Raw genomic sequence first — 19,995 nt, 5'->3', positions numbered from 1 at the left:
GCCTCAGTTTCCTCACCTTTAAAATGAGAATAACAGTACCTAGCTCATAGGCTTACTATAAGGATGAAATATTAGAATGATCAGAGTGGCTTCCAGCACATATTCAGCACTAGAATTATCAGTCATACAACTAACTTAGTTATAATAACGATTAGTGAGTTATTATCTCTGCTTTCATTGCAATCCTACAAACAGTGTCACCCCTGTGACTTTGCATGGCCTCTTCTCCATCTGAACGGCCCTTCCTCCCCCTTTCTCCCACTCATTCCTTTCTTTTTTTTCTAGCTTTATTGAGTTATAATTGACATATAACATTGTGTAAGTTTAAGGTGTAGAGCATGATGATTTGATATGTGTATGTATAGCAAAATGATTACCATAATCAGGTTAGTTAACATATCTATCACAACACCTCACAGTGTGTGTGTGTGTGTGTGTGTGTGTGTGTGTGTGTGTGTGTGTTGAGAACTTTTAGGATCTACTCTCTTAACAACTTCCAAATATCTGATACCATATTGTTGACTGTAGTCACTATGCTATACATTACATCCCGGAACCTCTTCACCTTCTAACTGGAACTTTGTACCCTTCGACCCCCTTCATCAGTTTCCCCTCCCTACTCCACTATACCCTATCCCACTCATGGCAACCAGCAATCCACTCTCTGGTTTTATGAGTTTGGGTTTTTAGATTCCACGTATAAGTGCGATCACCCAGTATTTGTCTTTTTCTGACTCATTTCACTTAGCATAATGCCCTCAAGTTTCATCCATGTTGTTGGAAATATCAGGACTTTCTTCTTTTTTCTTTTTTATGGCTGAATAATATTCCAGTGGAGTGTGTGTGTGTGTGTGTGTGTGTGTGTGTGTGTACATTTACTACATTTTGTTTACCCATTCATTCATGGGTAGTTAGTTAGGTGTTTCCATGTCTTGGCTAGTGTGAATAATGCTGCAATGAATCCCACCTATTCCTTTCACCTGCTGGCTCTTGCACAGCCTTCAGGCCTCATCTTAGACATCACCTTCTCCAAGAAGCCTTCCCTGATGGGACTGAGCTGAGATAAGCAGTCATCCACCTTGGGCATATATTGAAAAGAAGCCACCAAAATACTCAGTAATTAAGTTAAATAATTTAATGCAGTATTTTTTTAAAGCCAAGATTAATGCAAAATATCTATGATAAAAATGTCAACATTTTAAATAATAAGAAACTCAGATGGCCAGGACTAGGGGGAGGCCAGTGAAGTGAGTCACACAAGTGCTGGGTCAGATCTGATCTTTAAGTTCTGATTATTTTTTTTTCTTTGTGGGCTTGATTTATATGCATTAATTTTGATTTTCTAAAAATGTTAAAAAATAACATGAAGATGTTATTTATCTTGATTGCTGAGGGTTTTTTTGTTGCCCCCTAAAATTTTGTGCTAAAGTTTAGTGTCTCACTCCCCACACTGCGTTTCCAGCCTCACCCTCTAAATTTGAGTTAGGTGCTCCTTCCGGATGCCTACACACACACACACACACACACACACACACACACACACGCACACGATTCTAGCCAAAGAATGCTTTGTTCTGCCAACTCTCAGCAGAGATCTGGAAGCCCTAGTTTTCGGGGTAATATGAATGTGACAGTCAAGAGCCTGTCCATATAAGGCAGTGCATGGGGCTAGCCTGATCAGCCCACAGAAACCCACCAGTTGTGCTAAGAAAATTTTTGGAGAGTCATCCCTGATAGGGTCACGCACAGCAACTTCAGGGACTGTGGCTCCATGGCTCATAATGGTGTCTACGGCAAAGGCAGGGTTCCTTTGGCCTGACGATCCTAGGAAGGTGTCCAACAAACTTCCCTGGTTACTCCAGTGGCCTCTCTTCCAAATCACAGGCCCCTACCGCCCTCACCTCACTATCTGTCCCTTCGTCCATAACTCCCTGTCTTTCCTGTAAGATGCCTTCCTCCCTGGGAACAGCTCCTCCTCCTCTTCTCCTTCCTCCCCTCCATCCCCTTCACCCCTCCTTTCCACTCCATCTTTCACAGCACCAAGCACAGGGCTCCGGAGGAAGCTCCAGGGACTTGGCCAGGACACAGTCCTTTCCTGAAGTCTCCAGGGTCTAACTGTCCTGTAAGGCGGCCAGCCCATCATGCCCCACCGTGCCCGCACCTCCTCCCGCCCCCCCCCCCAAGCTGTCTCAGGGAACCCACTTGGTGTGTGACTCACCACCGTGGAATCCAATGAACTTTAAAGGCATTCTTAGTCATTTGTTCCATTTTACCTGCACCATCTCCAATTGAATTAAAAATAAAATTCGGGAAAGTGCTTCCATGTCAGAAGGCAGCGAATATTGATTCTCACTTAATCTCTGGTTTGGGGAATGGCAGCCAGTAAAGCCTTCTCATTTCATGCTTGTCTTTGCTGCTCAGGAATGGGCTGAGCTGAAGGTCTATCTAGTCATCTGAGCGCGGAGTCAAGTTCAGTAAGCTCCAGACTGAGATCTGTTAGCTCCTGAGACAGGTATCTCATAAAGAATGTAGACCCACCTTCACCGAATGAAAATATCCAAGTACCTAGTGTTCTCTGTGTGGACACAGAGTCTCTGGCATTTGTCAGCTGGAAGGCACATTCATCCCAAGATGCGGTTTTATTTTATTTTATTTTTTTAAGTTTGTTTATTTATTTTCAGAGAGTGAGAGTTTTAGTGGGGGAGGGGTGAAGAGAGGGGGAGAGAAGGAATCCTAAGCAGGCTCCACGGTGTCAGCATGGAGCCCAATGTGGAACTTGAACCCACAAACTGTGAAATCAAGAGTCAGACACTTACCTGACTGAGCCCCCTGGGTGCTCCCAGGATGCAGTTTTTTTTCTTTTTTGTTCTAAAATTTTGCTGGCATTTTATTATTTTTTTTTCAATATATGAAATTTATTGTGAAATTGGTTTCCATACAACACCCAGTGCTCATCCCAAAAGGTGCCCTCCTCAATACCCATCACCCACCCTCCCCTCCCTCCCCCCCCACCCCCCCCCCCCACCACCAACCCTCAGTTTGTTCTCAGTTTTTAAGAGTCTCTTATGCTTTGGCTCTCTCCCACTCTAACCTCCTTTTTTTTTTCCTTCCCCTCCCCCATGGGTTTCTGTTAAGTTTCTCAGGATCCACATAAGAGTGAAACCATATGGTATCTGTCTTTCTCTGTATGGCTTATTTCACTTAGCATCACACTCTCCAGTTCCATCCGTGTTGCTACAAAGGGCCATATTTCATTCTTTCTCATTGCCACGTAGTACTCCATTATGTATATAAACCACAATTTTTTTATCCATTCATCAGTTGATGGACATTTAGGCTCTTTCCATAATTTGGCTATTGTTGAGAGTGCTGCTATAAACATTGGGGTACAAATGCCCCTATGCATCAGTACTCCTGTATCCCTTGGGTAAATTCCTAGCAGTGCTATTGCTGGGTCATAGGGTAGGTCTATTTTTAATTTTCTGAGGAACCTCCACACTGTTTTCCAGAGTGACTGCACCAATATGCATTCCCACCAACAGTGCAAGAGGGTTCCCGTTTCTCCACATCCTCTCCAGCATCTATAGTCTCCTGATTTGTTCATTTTGGCCACTCTGACTGGCGTGAGGTGATATCTGAGTGTGGTTTTGATTTGTATTTCCCTGATGAGGAGCGACGTTGAGACAGGAAACCATCAAAACCCTAGAGGGGAAAGCAGGAAAAGACCTCTCTGACCTCAGCCGTAGCAATTTCTTACTTGACACATCCCCAAAGGCAAGGGAATTAAAAGCAAAAATGAACTACTGGGACCTTATGAAGATAAAAAGCTTCTGCACAGCAAAGGAAACAACCAACAAAACTAAAAAGCAACCAACGGAATGGGAAAAGATATTTGCAAATGACATATTGGACAAAGGGCTAGTATCCAAAATCTAGAAAGAGGTCACCAAACTCCACACCCGAAAAACAAATAACCCAGTGAAGAAATGGGCAGAAAACATGAATAGACACTTCTCTAAAGAAGACATCCGGATAGCCAACAGGCCCAGGATGCAGTTTTAAACAGGGCAAGGCAAGATTTCTCTGAAAGGTCCTGCCTGTGCCACTCTGAGCACTGACTCCTGGCAGAGGTACAGCAGAGCATGTAACGTGGGCCTCTGGCTCCAAGAGAGGTCGGAAGTCACCTTTCGTGTCTGTTTTCTCTTCTTCCTGTCTTTCAGAGATCGAGCAGGGCAGCTGTGGCGATCCTGGCATCCCTGCCTACGGCCGAAGGGAAGGCTCCCGGTTCCGCCACGGTGACACACTCAAGTTTGAGTGCCAGCCTGCCTTTGAGCTGGTGGGGCAGAAGGCAATCACGTGCCAAAAGAATAACCAGTGGTCGGCTAAGAAGCCAGGCTGCGTGTGTAAGTGAGCGGGGAGGAGGCCGCTTTGGGGTCTTCATCAAGAGGCAGGGGGCCCCGTTTCCCAGCTCATTCCAGGGCCCCATCCTTGGGAACCTTGCGGGTCATAACAACAGCTTCTGGTTGGTTTCTTTTCCTCCCAGCGTTGCTGGTTGGGTCCTCCTTTCTGGCAGTAACGTAGACTGTGGCACCGAGAATGATCGATCTTGACATTTGGGGGCCTTCTTCAACATCGTCTTCCCTTCCGTGGTGATCCTTGAGAGCAAGGTAGAGGCCACTGGGGCTTGGCCCACCAGGCTGTGAGCCAGACATTTGCTCCTCGCTCTTGTTGCCGCCAGTGACACCATACAATCAAACCAGGGTGGAAGGGACGGGCAAGTTTGTAAGACTGTCAACTCTGTACCAGCCTCTGCGTACTGTGGGAAACCACAGCCTTGCCAGGATATGAGAAGCTTTCCTCAGATTGCTTCCTCTTGGATTGGATTTAGGGAGGGATGGGTAATCAAGCTGTCTTTGGATTGTTGATCCTTTGGAGTGCCCATCCAATGGAGATAACAAGGAGGCCCTTTTTTCTTCCTCTGGGAAGGTATGACCTTACCTTCTGGCACAAATTGTACTTTAGGTCCTGGGCCTGGTACGATTGGCAAGTGTGAGGGGATGTATACAGCAAAGAGCAGAGCCCGCTTGGTCTCTGTTGAGAAATCAAAGGCTCACTCTCCTCTGGGCTACCACGTCTTCTTCTCCCAAGCTTCGCCACCCCACCTCCTCCGTCTCTTTCCATCTGCTTCTTGCAGGGGAGGGCGGAAGCCTGACCCTCTGATCATTTCTCCCACTGCAGTGGGCTGCTCTGGGTCTCCAGGTGCTACACATTCTAGACTGCACCGCTCCCCACCCCGCCCAGGGCTGGGGGAGAGAATAACCTGGGGGTTATGAGGGAACGTCAGTTAGGACTGAGACTTTGGTATATGAGTCGGTGAGTTTGGGTCATACCTTTTCAAACAGAAAAATCACTTTGTTTTGACAGAGCATTTGTGATGACTTGTGAGTTTGTGTGGAAATTCTTGAAGAGGTTTAAAGAACAAATTGCTCTTAGATATACATCAAATCGCCCTTGGATACACCCTTGTTGCAAAAAAATAAAATTGCATGAAATCTGCCCATCTCTGTGGCTGGATGTGGTTAGAATATAGTGCCCAACGGTGTTGGCTTATAGCATACTGGGAGCCAGAGGGACTGGGGCCAGGAGAGGCAGGGGAGCCTGGGACAGAACAGCCCAGGACCAGCGGGAATGAGGCCAGAGTGGGTGGATGGGGCAGGGCTCTACCCAGCAGGTTGGAGGCAGGGCCTCAGATGGCAAAGGTACAGACTGTGGGAGCCCCAGGCTTTGTGGGGGCTTTATCTCTGAAATCCATTAGATGAAACAAGGCAAGGACAAGTGGAAGAGGGTCAGGCCTCTGGAGCAGACAGCCAGTAGAATGAAGTGGGTAGCAGAGCCAGCTGTCGTCTTAGGACAGGATAAAATTTCCTGCCTCGCAAGCTGAGAGATGTGGGTAGCAGACCACTACCTGAAGGCTGTCACTCAAGTCCTCCAAGAATTTACTGGACTCTTCGGCCCTTAGGAGGAGTTTTAGGAAATCTTTCTAGAACCTTCAGTAAGAGCAAAGGGTCATGAAGTGCTTGTCAGCAGGCCCTTCATTTCCAGGAATGAGGCAGGCAGCCTCCAGTGAGCTGGGCATTGCTTACAAACAGCTGAGAAGGAACAAGGGCAGAGCCAACCTGGCACATGTGGAGCGGTACATTCTGTGGTTTCAAGTAAGGAAGAGGAGCCTGAGACTTATTGATGAGAACTGTGAAGGAGACACTCTGGGGGGCAAGCACGGTATTTCTTCCTCTGGATGGTTCTGGGATGTAGGGGGTTGGCATCCCCAAGGCACTCCCATTGCTCAGGTTTTTCCGGTCATATGGGTGTAACAGAACACAGCTTGAGTCTCAGGGATGCTGGCTTCATGAAGGAGGCCGGAGAGAGCCAGCTGGCCCCCATGCCTTTTTGCACCACACAGCAAGGTCGCGTTCCTATTCCATGAAGTCAAAGGAGCGCCGTCTGTCAGCTCTCCACTGAGTCCCTAGCCCCTAAACTGACACTTCCACAGGTGTCGGGCTTTGCCCTCAGGTTGCTCACAGTCTAACTGGTAGTGAGAGACGGCACTAAGAAGCCCCAGTGCACAGAGATGGCTTTGGATTCAAACTCTGGAGACTTGTTTCTCAGTCCTGGCTCAGCATCATGACTATGGCCAGGGCATCTTCTCTCTGGTTTTGGTTTACTAATCCACCCAATGTGGTAGCATTCTGTTCTGGCTCCCCAAATTCCATACCTCTCTCTGATCGTATCTCTGGAACAAGATGACTATGGCACAAACAGTCCTCACTGCCCACAATGAGTGCTTGGAAACCACTTCCGAAAAGTGGGTCACTGACAGAGCGGGTCATGTACTTTGATTGAGGGACATGTTAAACTGGGGCTCCACTCCTGACCTTAGATCAAACGTGTCATAGTGTGTGATCTAGAAGCATCTCTAAAAATATCAAATCATACAGTCTCTGAATCATATAATGTAGTGATGAAATGTACGTACGAAAGCACCTCTAGCAAAAGTCAGCGTAAACACCCTAAATTTCACCATGCGTTGTCACAATAAATATTAGTACAATATTTAGCAGACAAACCCTCCTTTCCTTCTTAGCATTTAGAAGGAGATTGGAGAAAGAGTTTGATGGTTCAGCTTTCTGTGAACAATTGTCCAAAGAAATGCAAAGTGGTGCCTTGTTCTTCTCTTGAAACATTTTCTTCAAAACAGCTCTTTACTAGGGAATTGCCCTGCTGAGACCATATACACTCTTTCCTTCATGTTTCGAAACATTTTCTGTAGCAAGCAGAGACTTCAGAATCATTCCATTGGCGTTTGAGCTGCCCTCGCGGTAGTAGGTACTCAATAGATGGTCTTTTTCATCTAGGTTTTAAAGAAGATGATGTTTCTCACAATGAAAAGCATTTTGAAAGAAAAGATGAAACCAGCTTCTCTCCTGTTACTCTCTTCCTCCTTGGTTAATTCCCACCTCCAGGGATTGCCGCTCAGAATCAGTTGGAGGTAGTACCACTTTCCACCCACCTGAAAATATTTACTGAGCGCCCATCCTGTCTCAGCACCACATAGTGGATTCGGAGCTGTTTGGCCCCTGCCTAGAAAATGTGCTCAAGCTGGTGTCCTGGTGAGAACACTCTGGCCAGGCTGCACAGTGTCTTCACTCTCCCAGAGCCCTGCCCATCTCACCCCGTTCCTTGCAAAAGAATAGGGAACCTTCTCCACACATGCATCCGGTTATTCTTCCACCACAAGAGATACAATGGGAAGGAAGAGACAAATAACTCTGATGGTGGTGCACGATATTTGATGCTTTGTTGACAGGCTAGCAGAATGCTTCACACTTCATAAGGAAGCCAGGAAACCAATTATCAGTCCATTAGCAGCCACTTGCAGAAGAAGTTTCAAAACAGGCTTCACCAGAGATATGCCAAGACTGCACAAATGCAGGCTTTCTTACGCCATTTTGTAAACCACTGAAGGAAGGTGTGAATCCTAATTGCTCAGTTCCTAATGTATGTGGCGTATGTGTGAAATGGGAAGGCAGGGCCTACTGGGATGGATTCGGTGTAAGTTTTGAATCAGCAGCCAAACCCTGAGAGACCAAGGGGAGGAAAAATGGGTCCTTGGGCACCCAAAGAAAATGTCACAGAGGAACCAGGGCTTAAGCTGGGCCTTGAAGAGTTGACAGGTAAAGGAGGGTGTTCCACACAGGTACGCTTCAGGAAATGGTCTCTTAGTACGACCCTCCTGTCCCTATTCCCCTGAGTTTGTCCCACTAAGCCCCCCACCCTCCCCCATGCTGGACACACACACATACACACACATCTGGACAAAGGAGTGGATGGGGTCATAGGGTCATCTGAATTCGCAACCTCAGCACTATTGACATTTTGGACCAGATCGTTCTTTTGGCGGTGGAGGGGCAGTCTTGTGCATTGTTTTAGCAACATCCATGTCCTGTACCCACGAGAAGACAGTGGCACACACGGCCCTCCCGCTGCCAGTTGTGACAACCAAAATGTCTCCCTCTTGGACATGGCCAAATATCCCCTGAGGCAAAAACCACCCAAGATTGAGAACCCCAAGTCTAAGATACCCTGGACTTATTGAATTCTAAATATGAGGAAATCTGTGTTTTAGCATTTTAAGTGAGGCTATGATTAAAGTCTATAGGATTATCATGGTGAGAAACCTGGGGGTAAAGGAGGATGGCAATATCAAATGTTTTATGTCATTGGGAAGATAGAAAATCTTCCCTACAGCTTTGGAATATTTACTCTCTCATTTTACTGATGAAAACAAAGTTCAAGGAGATGAGGTGACTAGCTCAGAAGTCATAGAACCACTGAGCATTGGGCTGGAATTTGAAGTGTTAATTGACAGAGCAGGGTTCCTACTCCAAACCCCATCCTCTCTCCACTGCTCTGGATTTGCAGAATCCAAGGGCTCACCTGCAGCAGGAAGGACAAAGAAGCCTTAGGACAAAAATACTAGGCCCAGAGCACACAGGCAAACTGTTGGCTGAATTCCTCCCATGCAGTTTCAGAGATTGACAAGCATTAAAAAAAAAATTCGTGAAGGCTGGACCCACGACCCTTGTTGGAACTGTATGAATGTTGTATACCAATATGCAATATACTGGCGCCCAAGCTTTTCCCTAATCTTCACTTTTTCTCATTCCTTCTACCCATCCATTTATCCATCCATCTTTGATTTATTGAGCACCAACTGTATACAGAGTAAGCTGCATAAGAGGATATGGCTGTTCCTGGTCAAATTGGAACCTGGGGGGCCTCTGGGAATGATCTTGCTCATCTGGGGATGGGGTTGAAGGGATAATCTCTTAGTGCCGTGCCCTGTATACTGTGCCGGAACTCGTCCAGGAAGTATCTGGAGCTCAAGGATCAATACTCAGCACAGGCTCGTGGTATATTCTAGTATTTAAAAAGCTTAAATAAATTTAAAGATTTAAACAAGTAAAACACTCTTAATGTTACTTCCTTAAACCAAAACTAATTTCAGACTTGGCCATTTTTGTTCTATCCTTGCTGCTGCACACACATATTTTGTGTGATTTTCGTCGAAGTGAACATATCTCACATTCTGTGCTTTAAAGTTCACATCGTGTTGTGGGTCTTATCACGTTGCTACATGTCTTTCATACTTTTCGTTCTTAGAGCATCTGTGGAATATTCTGTTTAGTGAAGGGAGCCATGACTTAGTCAAACAGTTACGTTCATTTATTTTACATAAAGCTGTGATGAACATCTTCATGCACGTGGCTTTCTTCTTTTTTCTCTTGAACTGTTTCCTTAGGTTAGATTTCCAGGAGTGAGGTTATCAGGCCAGAGCATGAACACTTTTATGACTCTTGACGTACACTCTTACATTGCTCCCCCAAATTGTTGTGCCAGTTCCTAATGCCAGTAACAAAAGTTATGTGATGAAGAATAAGATTCATATAATATGCTGCCTTCCCACCCAGAAACATGACATCTCTGTCTTTCATGTTCATGTGCTTTCACTTTTCTAGATACAACGACTTAGTGGTCTTCTTCATGTAGGTCGTATGACGTATTGCTTGCAACCTTTATCTACATCACCAGACCTCAAGTTATTTGCGTGACCTTTTAAAAAATTGTTAATTTAATAAGTATAAGTTGAATATATCCCTGGTCGACTTCTCTAAAGTGCCAAATGTCATGATAAGTGCTACAAATCCAGAGATGAATCGGACACAGCTCGCTCTGATGAATCACAGAGCTCGCTCTGATGTAGAGATAGACATAATTATGTAAATTAAAGTGGGCTCTTGTGGTTCAAAATTTAGTTTTTCATTTAGAAAGCACTGGTGATACAGACACATTTAGGATCTGCCCCACAAAGATTCATTCTTTTATTTAACACCTATTGGCTGAGTGCCTGTGATGCGGCAGATATCGTAGCGGGTGCTGAACGGGGGAGCAACAGACCGCCTTCTCATGGAGCGTAGAGAAGTCATCGCTGTTAGAACAGTGGGGCCTAAAGGATGGGAGGGCAGAGTGGTGCTCCTGTTGGAACAGGAACATCCAGGGGGCAGCACTGGGTTCTGAGAGAAGCCATGGGGGTCGGGCCTATGCAGCAGGGGGTGTTCAATGGATTCATTGATGCACACATGTGCCTGCATGCATGCACCCCCCATCTGGGTCCTTGCTTTGGGTGCTTCCTAAAGGGGTTGGCCGCTGCCAAACGGATGTGAGTGGAAGAAGGAAGTGTAGGTCCATGGGAGTAGCAACTGGAGAGAGACCGCTGGGTACCCCTGGGCCAGAGGCATGTCCCTGCTGGGCCAAGGGGTATGAAAGTGGCATCAGGATTTCTGTCACAGGAACCTCGACAGAGATGCCAGCCTGGCTTCCCTCCAGCCAGCCTGGGTCCATTCCTGTCTCGAGGGGACAGGAGCACTTGGTGTTTGTAGTCCCTGTGTAGCAACTATCTGCACTGACATGTGGCCACAACGGTGTTGTGTTGGTGTTTTCCTTCCCAATTTGAAGGTACTCTTCCTATACTGTGGGTAGAAACTCTTTGCAGTATTTGATACATGTGTTTTCCCAATCTCTTGTTTCCCCCACTCCTTTATTTATTTCATTTCATTTTATTTTTTTTTCCTATTTTGCATTGTGCATTTGTTTTATATAGACAAACCCTCAATATTTGTGATCTCTTTTCAAAGCTGACAGTTATCATTCTGCCATGGATCTGAGAAGCGGTCTGTCCTATTTTTGGTTATTTGTCAGTAATTTGATTTTTTTAAAAATATAATTTGTTAATCCATCTGGAGTTTATTTAGAGGAATGTATAACGTATGGTCCAAACTATTAAGCAGTTTTCCAACACGATGCATTAAGCAATTCGTTTCCCTTTTGATTTGAGGGAAATGAATTGTTTTATCGCACACTGAATCCTCACATGTAGTTAAGTCTGTTTCTTGAGACACGCTTTGTCCTGCTGCTCTATTTCTATCTCAGCCCCGGCATTGAATAATTTTAATTGTTGTTTTATAATATGTTCTAATATCTGGCAGTGCCGAAAACTCCTCCTTTCTCCGTTAATTATTTTTTCTTTCAGAAGTATTCATTGTTATTCTCATCTGTTTGTTGTTCAAGATTAATTTTAGAATCATTTTGTCAGAGTAAAAAAAAATCCTATTGGGATTTTGTATGTGCACTCCTATTAAACCATAAATTAACTGGAGGAAAATAGACATTTTTATAATACACAGCCTCCCCATCCGGAAACCTGGCATGTCACTCTTTTTGTTCATCTACTTACATTTCTCTAAATATAACAGCTTTGTGGGTTTTCTTCATATAGGTCACATACATCACTTGCTACCTTTATTTTTAAATAGGCAGGTACTTTATTCACTCTCCTCCCACTCCGACCTCAATGCCCTGTGCACAGGTGAAGCCTGTCCCTTTTCCCCCTCCTCTCTGTGACTGAATCCTGGCTTTTCCTGTAAATATATACTCCCAGATTTTTCCAGGACAAGAACAATTTCAAATATCCTTTCCTTTGGCCCAGAAAATATGATTGCAGTAGCTAGGGTCTTCGGAAATTGCCTTTCTCAAATGTTTGGAGCCGGAATCGGGATCAGCTGAGGTTTGAAAGCATCAGCCTCCATGCGGGGGATAATATTCCTGGGCACTGCTTGTGATCAGGGGCATGGGGCTGTAACAAGAGCTGTGTGAACATCCTCTGCTGATGTAATGTTCTGCTCAGTTCTCTAGGCTGCCTTGAAGGCCTCAATAACCCACAGGTGGCCCCAGGAGAGGAGCAGGGAACCTGGGGATTGCTTTGGTCCAAATTTGTATTTCAGGCCAATTCCTAGAAATTCAAAACCAGCATGTAAGCTTCTGGGGCCACCTTCTTCTGTTACCCAGTCCTCAAGAACCTGGACACTGAAGACTTGTGGTCTCACTGTGTTAGTGCTCTGCAGAGTTGGGGTGGGAGGTAGGGCACCTGCTCTGTAGAGGGCCTCCAGTAACCCAGAAGAGTCATTTCCTTGGACAATGTCCTGGTGGGGTGGGAGGCAGGGAGGATCTCTGTCTGCTCCTGCACTGGGGAAGGGACACTACAGTCATGGCTGTGAAGCATTTCAGCACCACAGGGGCAGCATGGGGAGGGTAAGCCAGGGTGGAGGGAAGCCAGGGCTGGGAAAACTGACCCTGGATGAAGGGATGGCTCATAAAAGTGGCTGCCAGCGTTTCCTATCAGAATGTTCTAGGAAGTAAAGTCAACACTTGCCCTACAGGCCAGTGTGGGTCATACATTGCTTTTTACCTTTACTTCTAAATAGGCAGATACTAGTGGAGGAAGGCAGCTTCTAGGTTGAATCAAGTCTTCACCCAGGAGAAGAAGCTCTACCCCTGCAGGGCATCCCTGCCCAAACCAGAAGCTGCAGGATTAGAAAAGGCCTGGAGAGGAAACCAAGAACCAGAGCAGAATCCCAGTCCCGAGGCTGGGGCACACATGGAGTGGATGTGACAGAGAGGAGGGTCCTCAAACTACTGGGCATATGGCTGGGTTGGATTCCTCACAGGCCCACTCAGACTTCACCCCACTGGCTTGAGGGCATAAGACTTCCCTTGACCGTGAGGCAGGTCTGGGCCTGGGCTCAGGACCTGGCTGTAAGAACTGAGCCCATGGAATGAAGGTCATCAGCAGACCTGACTGAGCAGGGTGTGATCAGGCAAAGACTGGATGAAGGGATGGCTTGCAAAGGAGCCGCCAGCATGTTCAAGGAAGTAAAGTCAACACTCCCTAACAGGCCAGTGTGGATCACAAACATTACTTACTATCACTTTATTTTTAAATAGGCAGATATTTTATGGGTGAAGGAGGTGTCTTTGGTGGCCCTGCGCAGTCTAAAATGGGCCCAAATGTAGCCAATCATTAGAATCACTCATAGGCTTTTTAAAATACAGAATCTTCATTCCCAAAAATTCTGATTCAGTAGGACTGGGATGGGGCCCAGGCATTGTAGTTCTAAAACCTTCCTAGGTGATCCAGCTGCTAGGTCAGATTTGTGAGCCACTAACATGGAACATGCACTGTGTGCCAGTTGTTTACAAGGGAGTTTTGCATTCTTGCTGAGGGGTTTGGTCCCCTGTCTAGATGGCAGCCCCTTAAGGCCTGGAGCTATGATATATGTGGTCATATGTCATTGCTGTGAGTCTCACCAGGCCGAGTCTGCCATAACTCGGTCATTGTGACGGTGGTAACCTCCTGGGATCCAAGAAATGTTGGCCTCCATGTTGATACCCAGTGAGGAATGGGATGCAGAGTCCAGTACTCTGACATTCCAACTTGATGCTGCCACTGCCTGCCTCTCGTTTCGTTGGAAGGCAGCAAAACGTGAATGGGCGTGCCTGCTGCACACTGGCATTGTGCTCACGCTGGGAGAGTAACAGGCATGATTCTAGCATGGCTCTTGCTCTCGAAGAGCTCACAGTCTAGCGAATGTGATAAGTACATACTTGTATTATAAAGCAGCGTTTGAATCATTACAATAATAGACATGGCCACAAAGTGCCCCCAGAATGTATAGGAAGAAAAACATATCCCAATTGAAAGATTCTCAGAAGATTCCTTGGAGGATCATAGCACAGGTGACATTTCAGCCCAGTCCAACTCAAGAATCTGTCCAGAACCAGACTGCAAACACAGTTTAGTATAGGGCCCAGTCTGAGTGGTAGATTCCTACAGCTAAGAGTCCTACTCCAAGGTATCTTGGGACCATACCTATAGCTACCTGGGTAAAACGAGGCTGGGAAAACTGATCAAGCTTTAGGGATCTAATCCTGGACCGTGGCCCCTGCTTAACAGTGGGATGGGGTCTATATGCCACCCTCACTTCAGCTTTCACCTGAAGTGGGAGCATAGCTAGCAGGTTCTTTTCTCTGTAAAATTTCCCAAGCTACGTCTATGCTAAGTGTGTTCCTGTGGCCTCGTTGCAGACCCTGCCTTCTCCACTGTGCTCTCCCATGTTTGACTAAGAGAACTATGGAGGAAACACAGAGTTTCCCTGAAGAGGGGCTGTTTTCACAGATGCTGGCTCAAGAGCCAGGGCTTGAAGCTCACTCCCTCACTGAGAAGAAGAGAGACTAAGGACCAGAGAGCAAACCTTGGTCTGGAGTCTTGCTTTGTTGAGCAATGGGCTATGCAAGGGGAGGGGTGGGGAGGCATCCTCAGTAGGCTGGTTGAGACTTGGAGATGTGCTGAACAGGAGCATGTGTGGAGACATACCCATCAGCAGCAGAAGTAGGAAGTGCCTCATATTTCAAATTCAACAAAAATTGATTTTATACCTCCCACGTGCCCAGGCATGGTGCCGCACTCAGTGCCTTCAGAAGCGTAACTTCTACTTCACAACACAGGTGTGATGTAAAAGTTACTAGTCCAATTTTTATACGTGTGGAAACAATGTCAGTGAAGTACAGTAGTCCCCCAATGCCACCTCCCAAAAAAGGTATACAACTAGTAAGTGAAAAATAACAGGCAAACTGAAATTTTTCAGGATTCACATTTGTTCCAATTTGGGGGTGGTGGCTTAGCTTGGCTATGTATATTTTCCAAATAATGTATGATCTGTTTTCAAGATAAAAGCTGAGCCCCAAGAATATAGACTCAGCTTCTTCCCAGGAGTGCAGAGCAGAGATTTTCTTCATGCTTTGTTCCATAAGGTTCTAGACCTATCCTGGAAACCTGTGACAGGAGTCCTCAGCCAGCAGCTAAGGAGTACATAGGACCCTAGTTCAGAGCTTGGCTTTTAATAAGGTCTAAAAGCTATGCTTAGCACCAGGAATGGTTTGGGTAGGCATTGTTCCTGAGGTGTGGCAAAAAGCAGTCATGGCTGCAAGGTAAAAACCCTGGCAATGGGTTATTCCAAGAGTTGAACAAGAGCGGCCAGGAGCGGCATTGTCAGTTTGTGACAAGAACCTAGCCAACCTCTAGGCAGGGTATGGGGAGCAAGTCTAGTAAGGGGAGGCAAGAATTTAGCAATGGTCAGAACCTCACCAGCGAGCTTCACTTTAAGACTCCAGCTCCAAGAGGGGATTGGATTGTGAATGAGGAGCTTAAGGCAAAAGCTACCCCCTCAAGATAAAGAGTACTTTCGTGGAAGGAAATAAAAGTACCATGAGTGGGGTGACCACACGTTCATATCTGCTTGGGACAATCCCAGTTTATATCTGTGTCCTAAAGTAATTATTAGTAGTACCATCTTTCATTCTCAAAAGTGGTCCAATTTGGGCAAAGTATTTGTGGCTACTCTAACCACGACCCAACAAACTTTATGCCAAGAAAAGGACTGGTTCTCAGCTGAACATTTTGGATGCTGAGGGTGATCTCTGAGCCAAAGGTCTATGAAGCACGATGTGATTGACCCCTTCTTACCTCTCCCCTCATCCCATGCCACTCACCCCCTCACTTACTCTGCCCAGACTCACTGCCCCCCTTTCATATCCTCAGGTACTCTAAATTCCTTCTACCCCAGTGGAAAGGGTAAGCTTCAAGTGCAGCTCTCCCATATTGGAATGTTCCTCAGATGGCTGCGTCCTTCTTATCACCTGTTAACTGTCCCCTCCCCAGAGAAGCCTTCTCTAACCACCTTATCCAAAAGGCAGCCCTTCACTTTCTGAGTTCTTCATATCCCTTTTCATAGTGTATTAATCAATTTTTGCTATGGTATCAACAGTCCAAAAATCTCAGTGGAACTGAAACAACAGACATTCATTTCTCGTTCACATCCCATGAGGGCGTAGGTCAGTTATGGCTCTGTGGGGCTTGACTGGGCTCTACAGAGCCTCTCATTCTGAGACCCAGGCTGAAGGACCAGTCTGTACAGAGGGCATCTGTTCTCATGGAAGAAGGGAGAAGCTCAAGAAGATAGGGTGAAGCCAGAGCAGGCACTGAGTGAGATGAACCTGGTGTACAGGTTCTATGTACAGAACTCTATGTACAGTCCTGGTGTACAGAACTCTCTGACTATAGCTAGGAAGGATGGGTGAAAGGTAGGAGGGACCCACAGCACTCAATAGAAGTGATGCTTAGCAGAGTCTTCCAAGTGGACAGGAGGAAAGAACATTTTAGAAAGGGAAAATAGCTGGGAAAGACATGAAGTTAGCCGTGCACACTGCAGGGCTGTGAGTAGTCTAATAGGGCTGGAATGTAGGGTGCAGTGGGGGAGTGGGAGGGCCTTGGGTCTTTGGAGGTCTTTTGTTTCCTTTTGAGGAGTTTGGGTTTTATCCTCTGTGTAATAGGGAGTATTTAAAGAGGTCCAGGAAAGGATGTAACATCATGAGGATTTATGATTTATGAAATTCACTCAGGAGCCAATACAGAGGATGGACTCAAGGGGAGTGAGCTTGAAAGCTAGGAAACCAGGTAGACCAGTGCAGCAGGAAGAGCGCCTTGACTTAATAGTGGCATGATGGGGATGTGACAAGTACAAGAGATATTGAAGAGATAGAATCAACTGAAGTTAGTGGCTGATGGAATATGGGAGTGTGGAAGAAGAGGTTGCTATATTTTGCTTAGGTAACTGGGTGTTGTCATTCATGGAGATAAGGAATGAGGGAGGCTTAGGAAAACAGATAAAGAGTTCAATTTTGGATATGCATTTGAGACGCCATTGGGATCCCCAGCAGACACATTCGTCAGACAGTTCCCTACCCAGTCTGCCGCATGCAGGAGGGCCTGGGCTTCTGGAGTTTACTTGGGAGGCAATGGCATAAAGCTGAGTGGCTGGGCAATGCGAAGAGGAAAACCTATAACTGAGTGCTGGCAGGGCTGAAACATTTGCTGACACCAGCGAACATTCCAGACCCTAGAATCTAGAGGAACCAGGTTTGGGAAAGAAGGCTTTGGAGTTCAGTATTAGACGTATTTAGTTTAATCTGCTGTGGCAAAAGCCAAACTCCTTCTCGTGGTCTGAAAGACCTTGGCCATCCTTTTCATCTCATCTCACGTTCCTAGTAGCTCTGTGGTTCACTTTGCTTCTGCCACAGTGCTCCCCCCCCCCTCATATGTACCCCCTCCATCTGCAGTGATCTTCCTCTAGGATGGCTGTCTTCTTGTCATCAGGCCACATCTCCAAGACTGCCTCCTCAGACAGGCCGTCTCAGACCTCCTCATTGAAAGTAGACCTCCCCCCCACTGCATTCATTTTTTTCCCTTCTCCCGGGCTTACGTTCCATTACAATGTAGATTTCATGAACACTGTGGGCTTGCTTACCTGCCTTGTTGGTTGCCAATCCAAACCCAGAGCAATGTTTGATACACAGCAGGTGCTCCGTGGATACTCAGGCTGGATGGAAACATTGCAAAGACCACAGGATGTAGAGGTCTGGGGATCGGAAGAGTGGTCTGTCCTGGGGGCATACATCTAAGAGTCATGTGTGGGCTGTGGTGCCCTAGAAAGAATGCAAGATAGGAGAAGACAACTCTGAAATCCATCCTTTCATGTTCCAAATTATGAATGTCAAGTAGAGCGGGAGAGCTTTCCAGTGTTGGCAAAGGGGTGGTCATAGCCAGAGGTGGGAAACCCAAGTGTGTGTGATGGAGGACAGAATGGACATGCTTCAGGAATTAGGGCGGGATCAGCTCTGTGGAAGGCCCTGCTCATCTAACTCAGGGCACCAGCACCCCAATCTTGCCTGCCTGGGAGGTGGGGATTGGGCCAAAAAAAAAGAAAAAAGGAACACAAAACCATGAGCACAATCCATGGCCTGTGGATTGGATTACATCCAGTATGAATTTAAGAGGCACACTGTGTGCTCAGGAAGTATGTGGCCAACATTGCCGGCTTATCTCCGTTGCTCCTTTTGGAAGGTGTGAGTTTCTATAAGGCATCCTCAGTATTGTCCGCACAGAGAACCCACACCTTAACTTAATCTTGTTTATGATAAGGGTGAGCCCTGCCTCACTCCTCCTGCACAAGACCTTGAGAACAAGTTCCTCAGGCCCAACAAAGTTAAATAACTTTCTACAGGCTCCAGCACCAGAGATGATGTTAGGGTAACTCCGATGAATATTAACATTATGCTGAGCTTCGGAGCAGGAGGCACAAGAAATTCAAGGGTGGGTTTGTGAAGCCTCTGCTTCCAGCTCAGCTATGGCATCAATCAGCAGAGCTGCCTCAGTTTACTGGTCCAAGGACACACAGTGAAACAAGAGCAACCTGATTGGGCGTCTCCTGCTTGGGCGAGCACTGATGGAGAAAATCGCCCGACCAGGCAAACTGACGCTGCTGCGGATTCATGGGTGCCAGTCTCAGACCTACAGCAGTGCTCAGCCAACATCCATTTGTGCTTCTCCAGCCAGCCTGCGGTTCTCTTCTCTGTGGAAGCTGTCCCAAACACTTGCCACTCCCCTCAAGCCGCTGAGCAGCTCCTGCCCTCACCTTGCCCTGGAGAATGACCTTGACACCACCCTCATGGGCAGTCAACATTCCTCAATTTGCAAATAGCAAAGACACCGAGCCTGTAGGTTATACTCCTTCTCATCCTTCTCACCCTCCCACCTTTTATAACGGAAATGTTAGCTCCTCTCTCCCATCCAAAACCAGGCCCCCTATAGATTATACATCCCATTTAGGCTTTGAATCGGGGAACTTTGAACACCTTTGAGCTCACAGTAAGAAATGCAATTTGGTGCACACTCACACACACACTTACACATAATTGAAACAGACGATTCACCACAGTTCTTACTTTTAACATTTACAGGGCACTCAGATACTTTCCATTCTCTTCCTTTTTTTTCTTTCTTTTTTTTTTTTTTTTGGAATCCAACTCAATATCACTTTCACGACGACATCACTTTTACAACCAGTGTTTAATGGACTGTTCCAAAAATCTTGCTATAGAGTCTTCTTCACCTCGCACCTTCTCGGGAACCTTTGGCTTATATATAATCTGTCCTCCTTGTTCTGTCTCTCCAGCTCTCCCTGTCTGCCAAGTCTTCCCGTCACCAGTTAAACTGCCCCGTGTCTCTCTTAACTTAAAAGTAGAGATCACCTTGCTGGTTCTCTAAGCTGTCCTTTACACCCAGACTTCTCTGACAGCATGTCTTCCCTGCTGCGTCCATTCCTCACCTCCTGCTCCCTTGTCACTGCCCATTCTGACCTCTGTGCACCCCACACCTGGGAACAGCTCTCACCAAGGTCGATGATGAGCCTTGTGTTGCTAAAACACAGGGGTCGCTTTCAGCACTCATCATACACAGATGCTCAGCTGTATTTCAGAATGGATAGCCCCTCCCTCCTTCTGGAAACCACTCTCCTGTTTTTCCTCCTACCTTGGCTGCTTGGTCTCCATCTGCCCTGCCAGCTTCTCTCCATTCTCTTGCAAAGTCCCATGCCGTCTGTCTTTCCTCTGCCAATTTGATAGCTCTGTCATTTGACGTTTCTGTTT

General features: G+C 46.4%; 1 protein-coding gene across 1 annotated transcript in view; it reads left to right on the top strand.

Moving 5' to 3' along the window:
* CSMD2 (CUB and Sushi multiple domains 2) overlaps positions 1 to 19,995 on the top strand; it is a 540,846-nt gene that overhangs the window by 286,469 nt on the left and 234,382 nt on the right. Inside the window, 1 exon segment of the mRNA XM_042948549.1 lies at positions 4,221 to 4,403. Coding sequence (XP_042804483.1) covers positions 4,221 to 4,403 — 183 coding nt within the window.

The sequence above is a fragment of the Panthera leo genome, chromosome C1, assembly GCF_018350215.1.
Source record: "Panthera leo isolate Ple1 chromosome C1, P.leo_Ple1_pat1.1, whole genome shotgun sequence".
NCBI classification, from domain to species: Eukaryota; Metazoa; Chordata; class Mammalia; order Carnivora; family Felidae; genus Panthera; species Panthera leo.
This window is presented reverse-complemented; position numbering and strand designations above follow the sequence as displayed.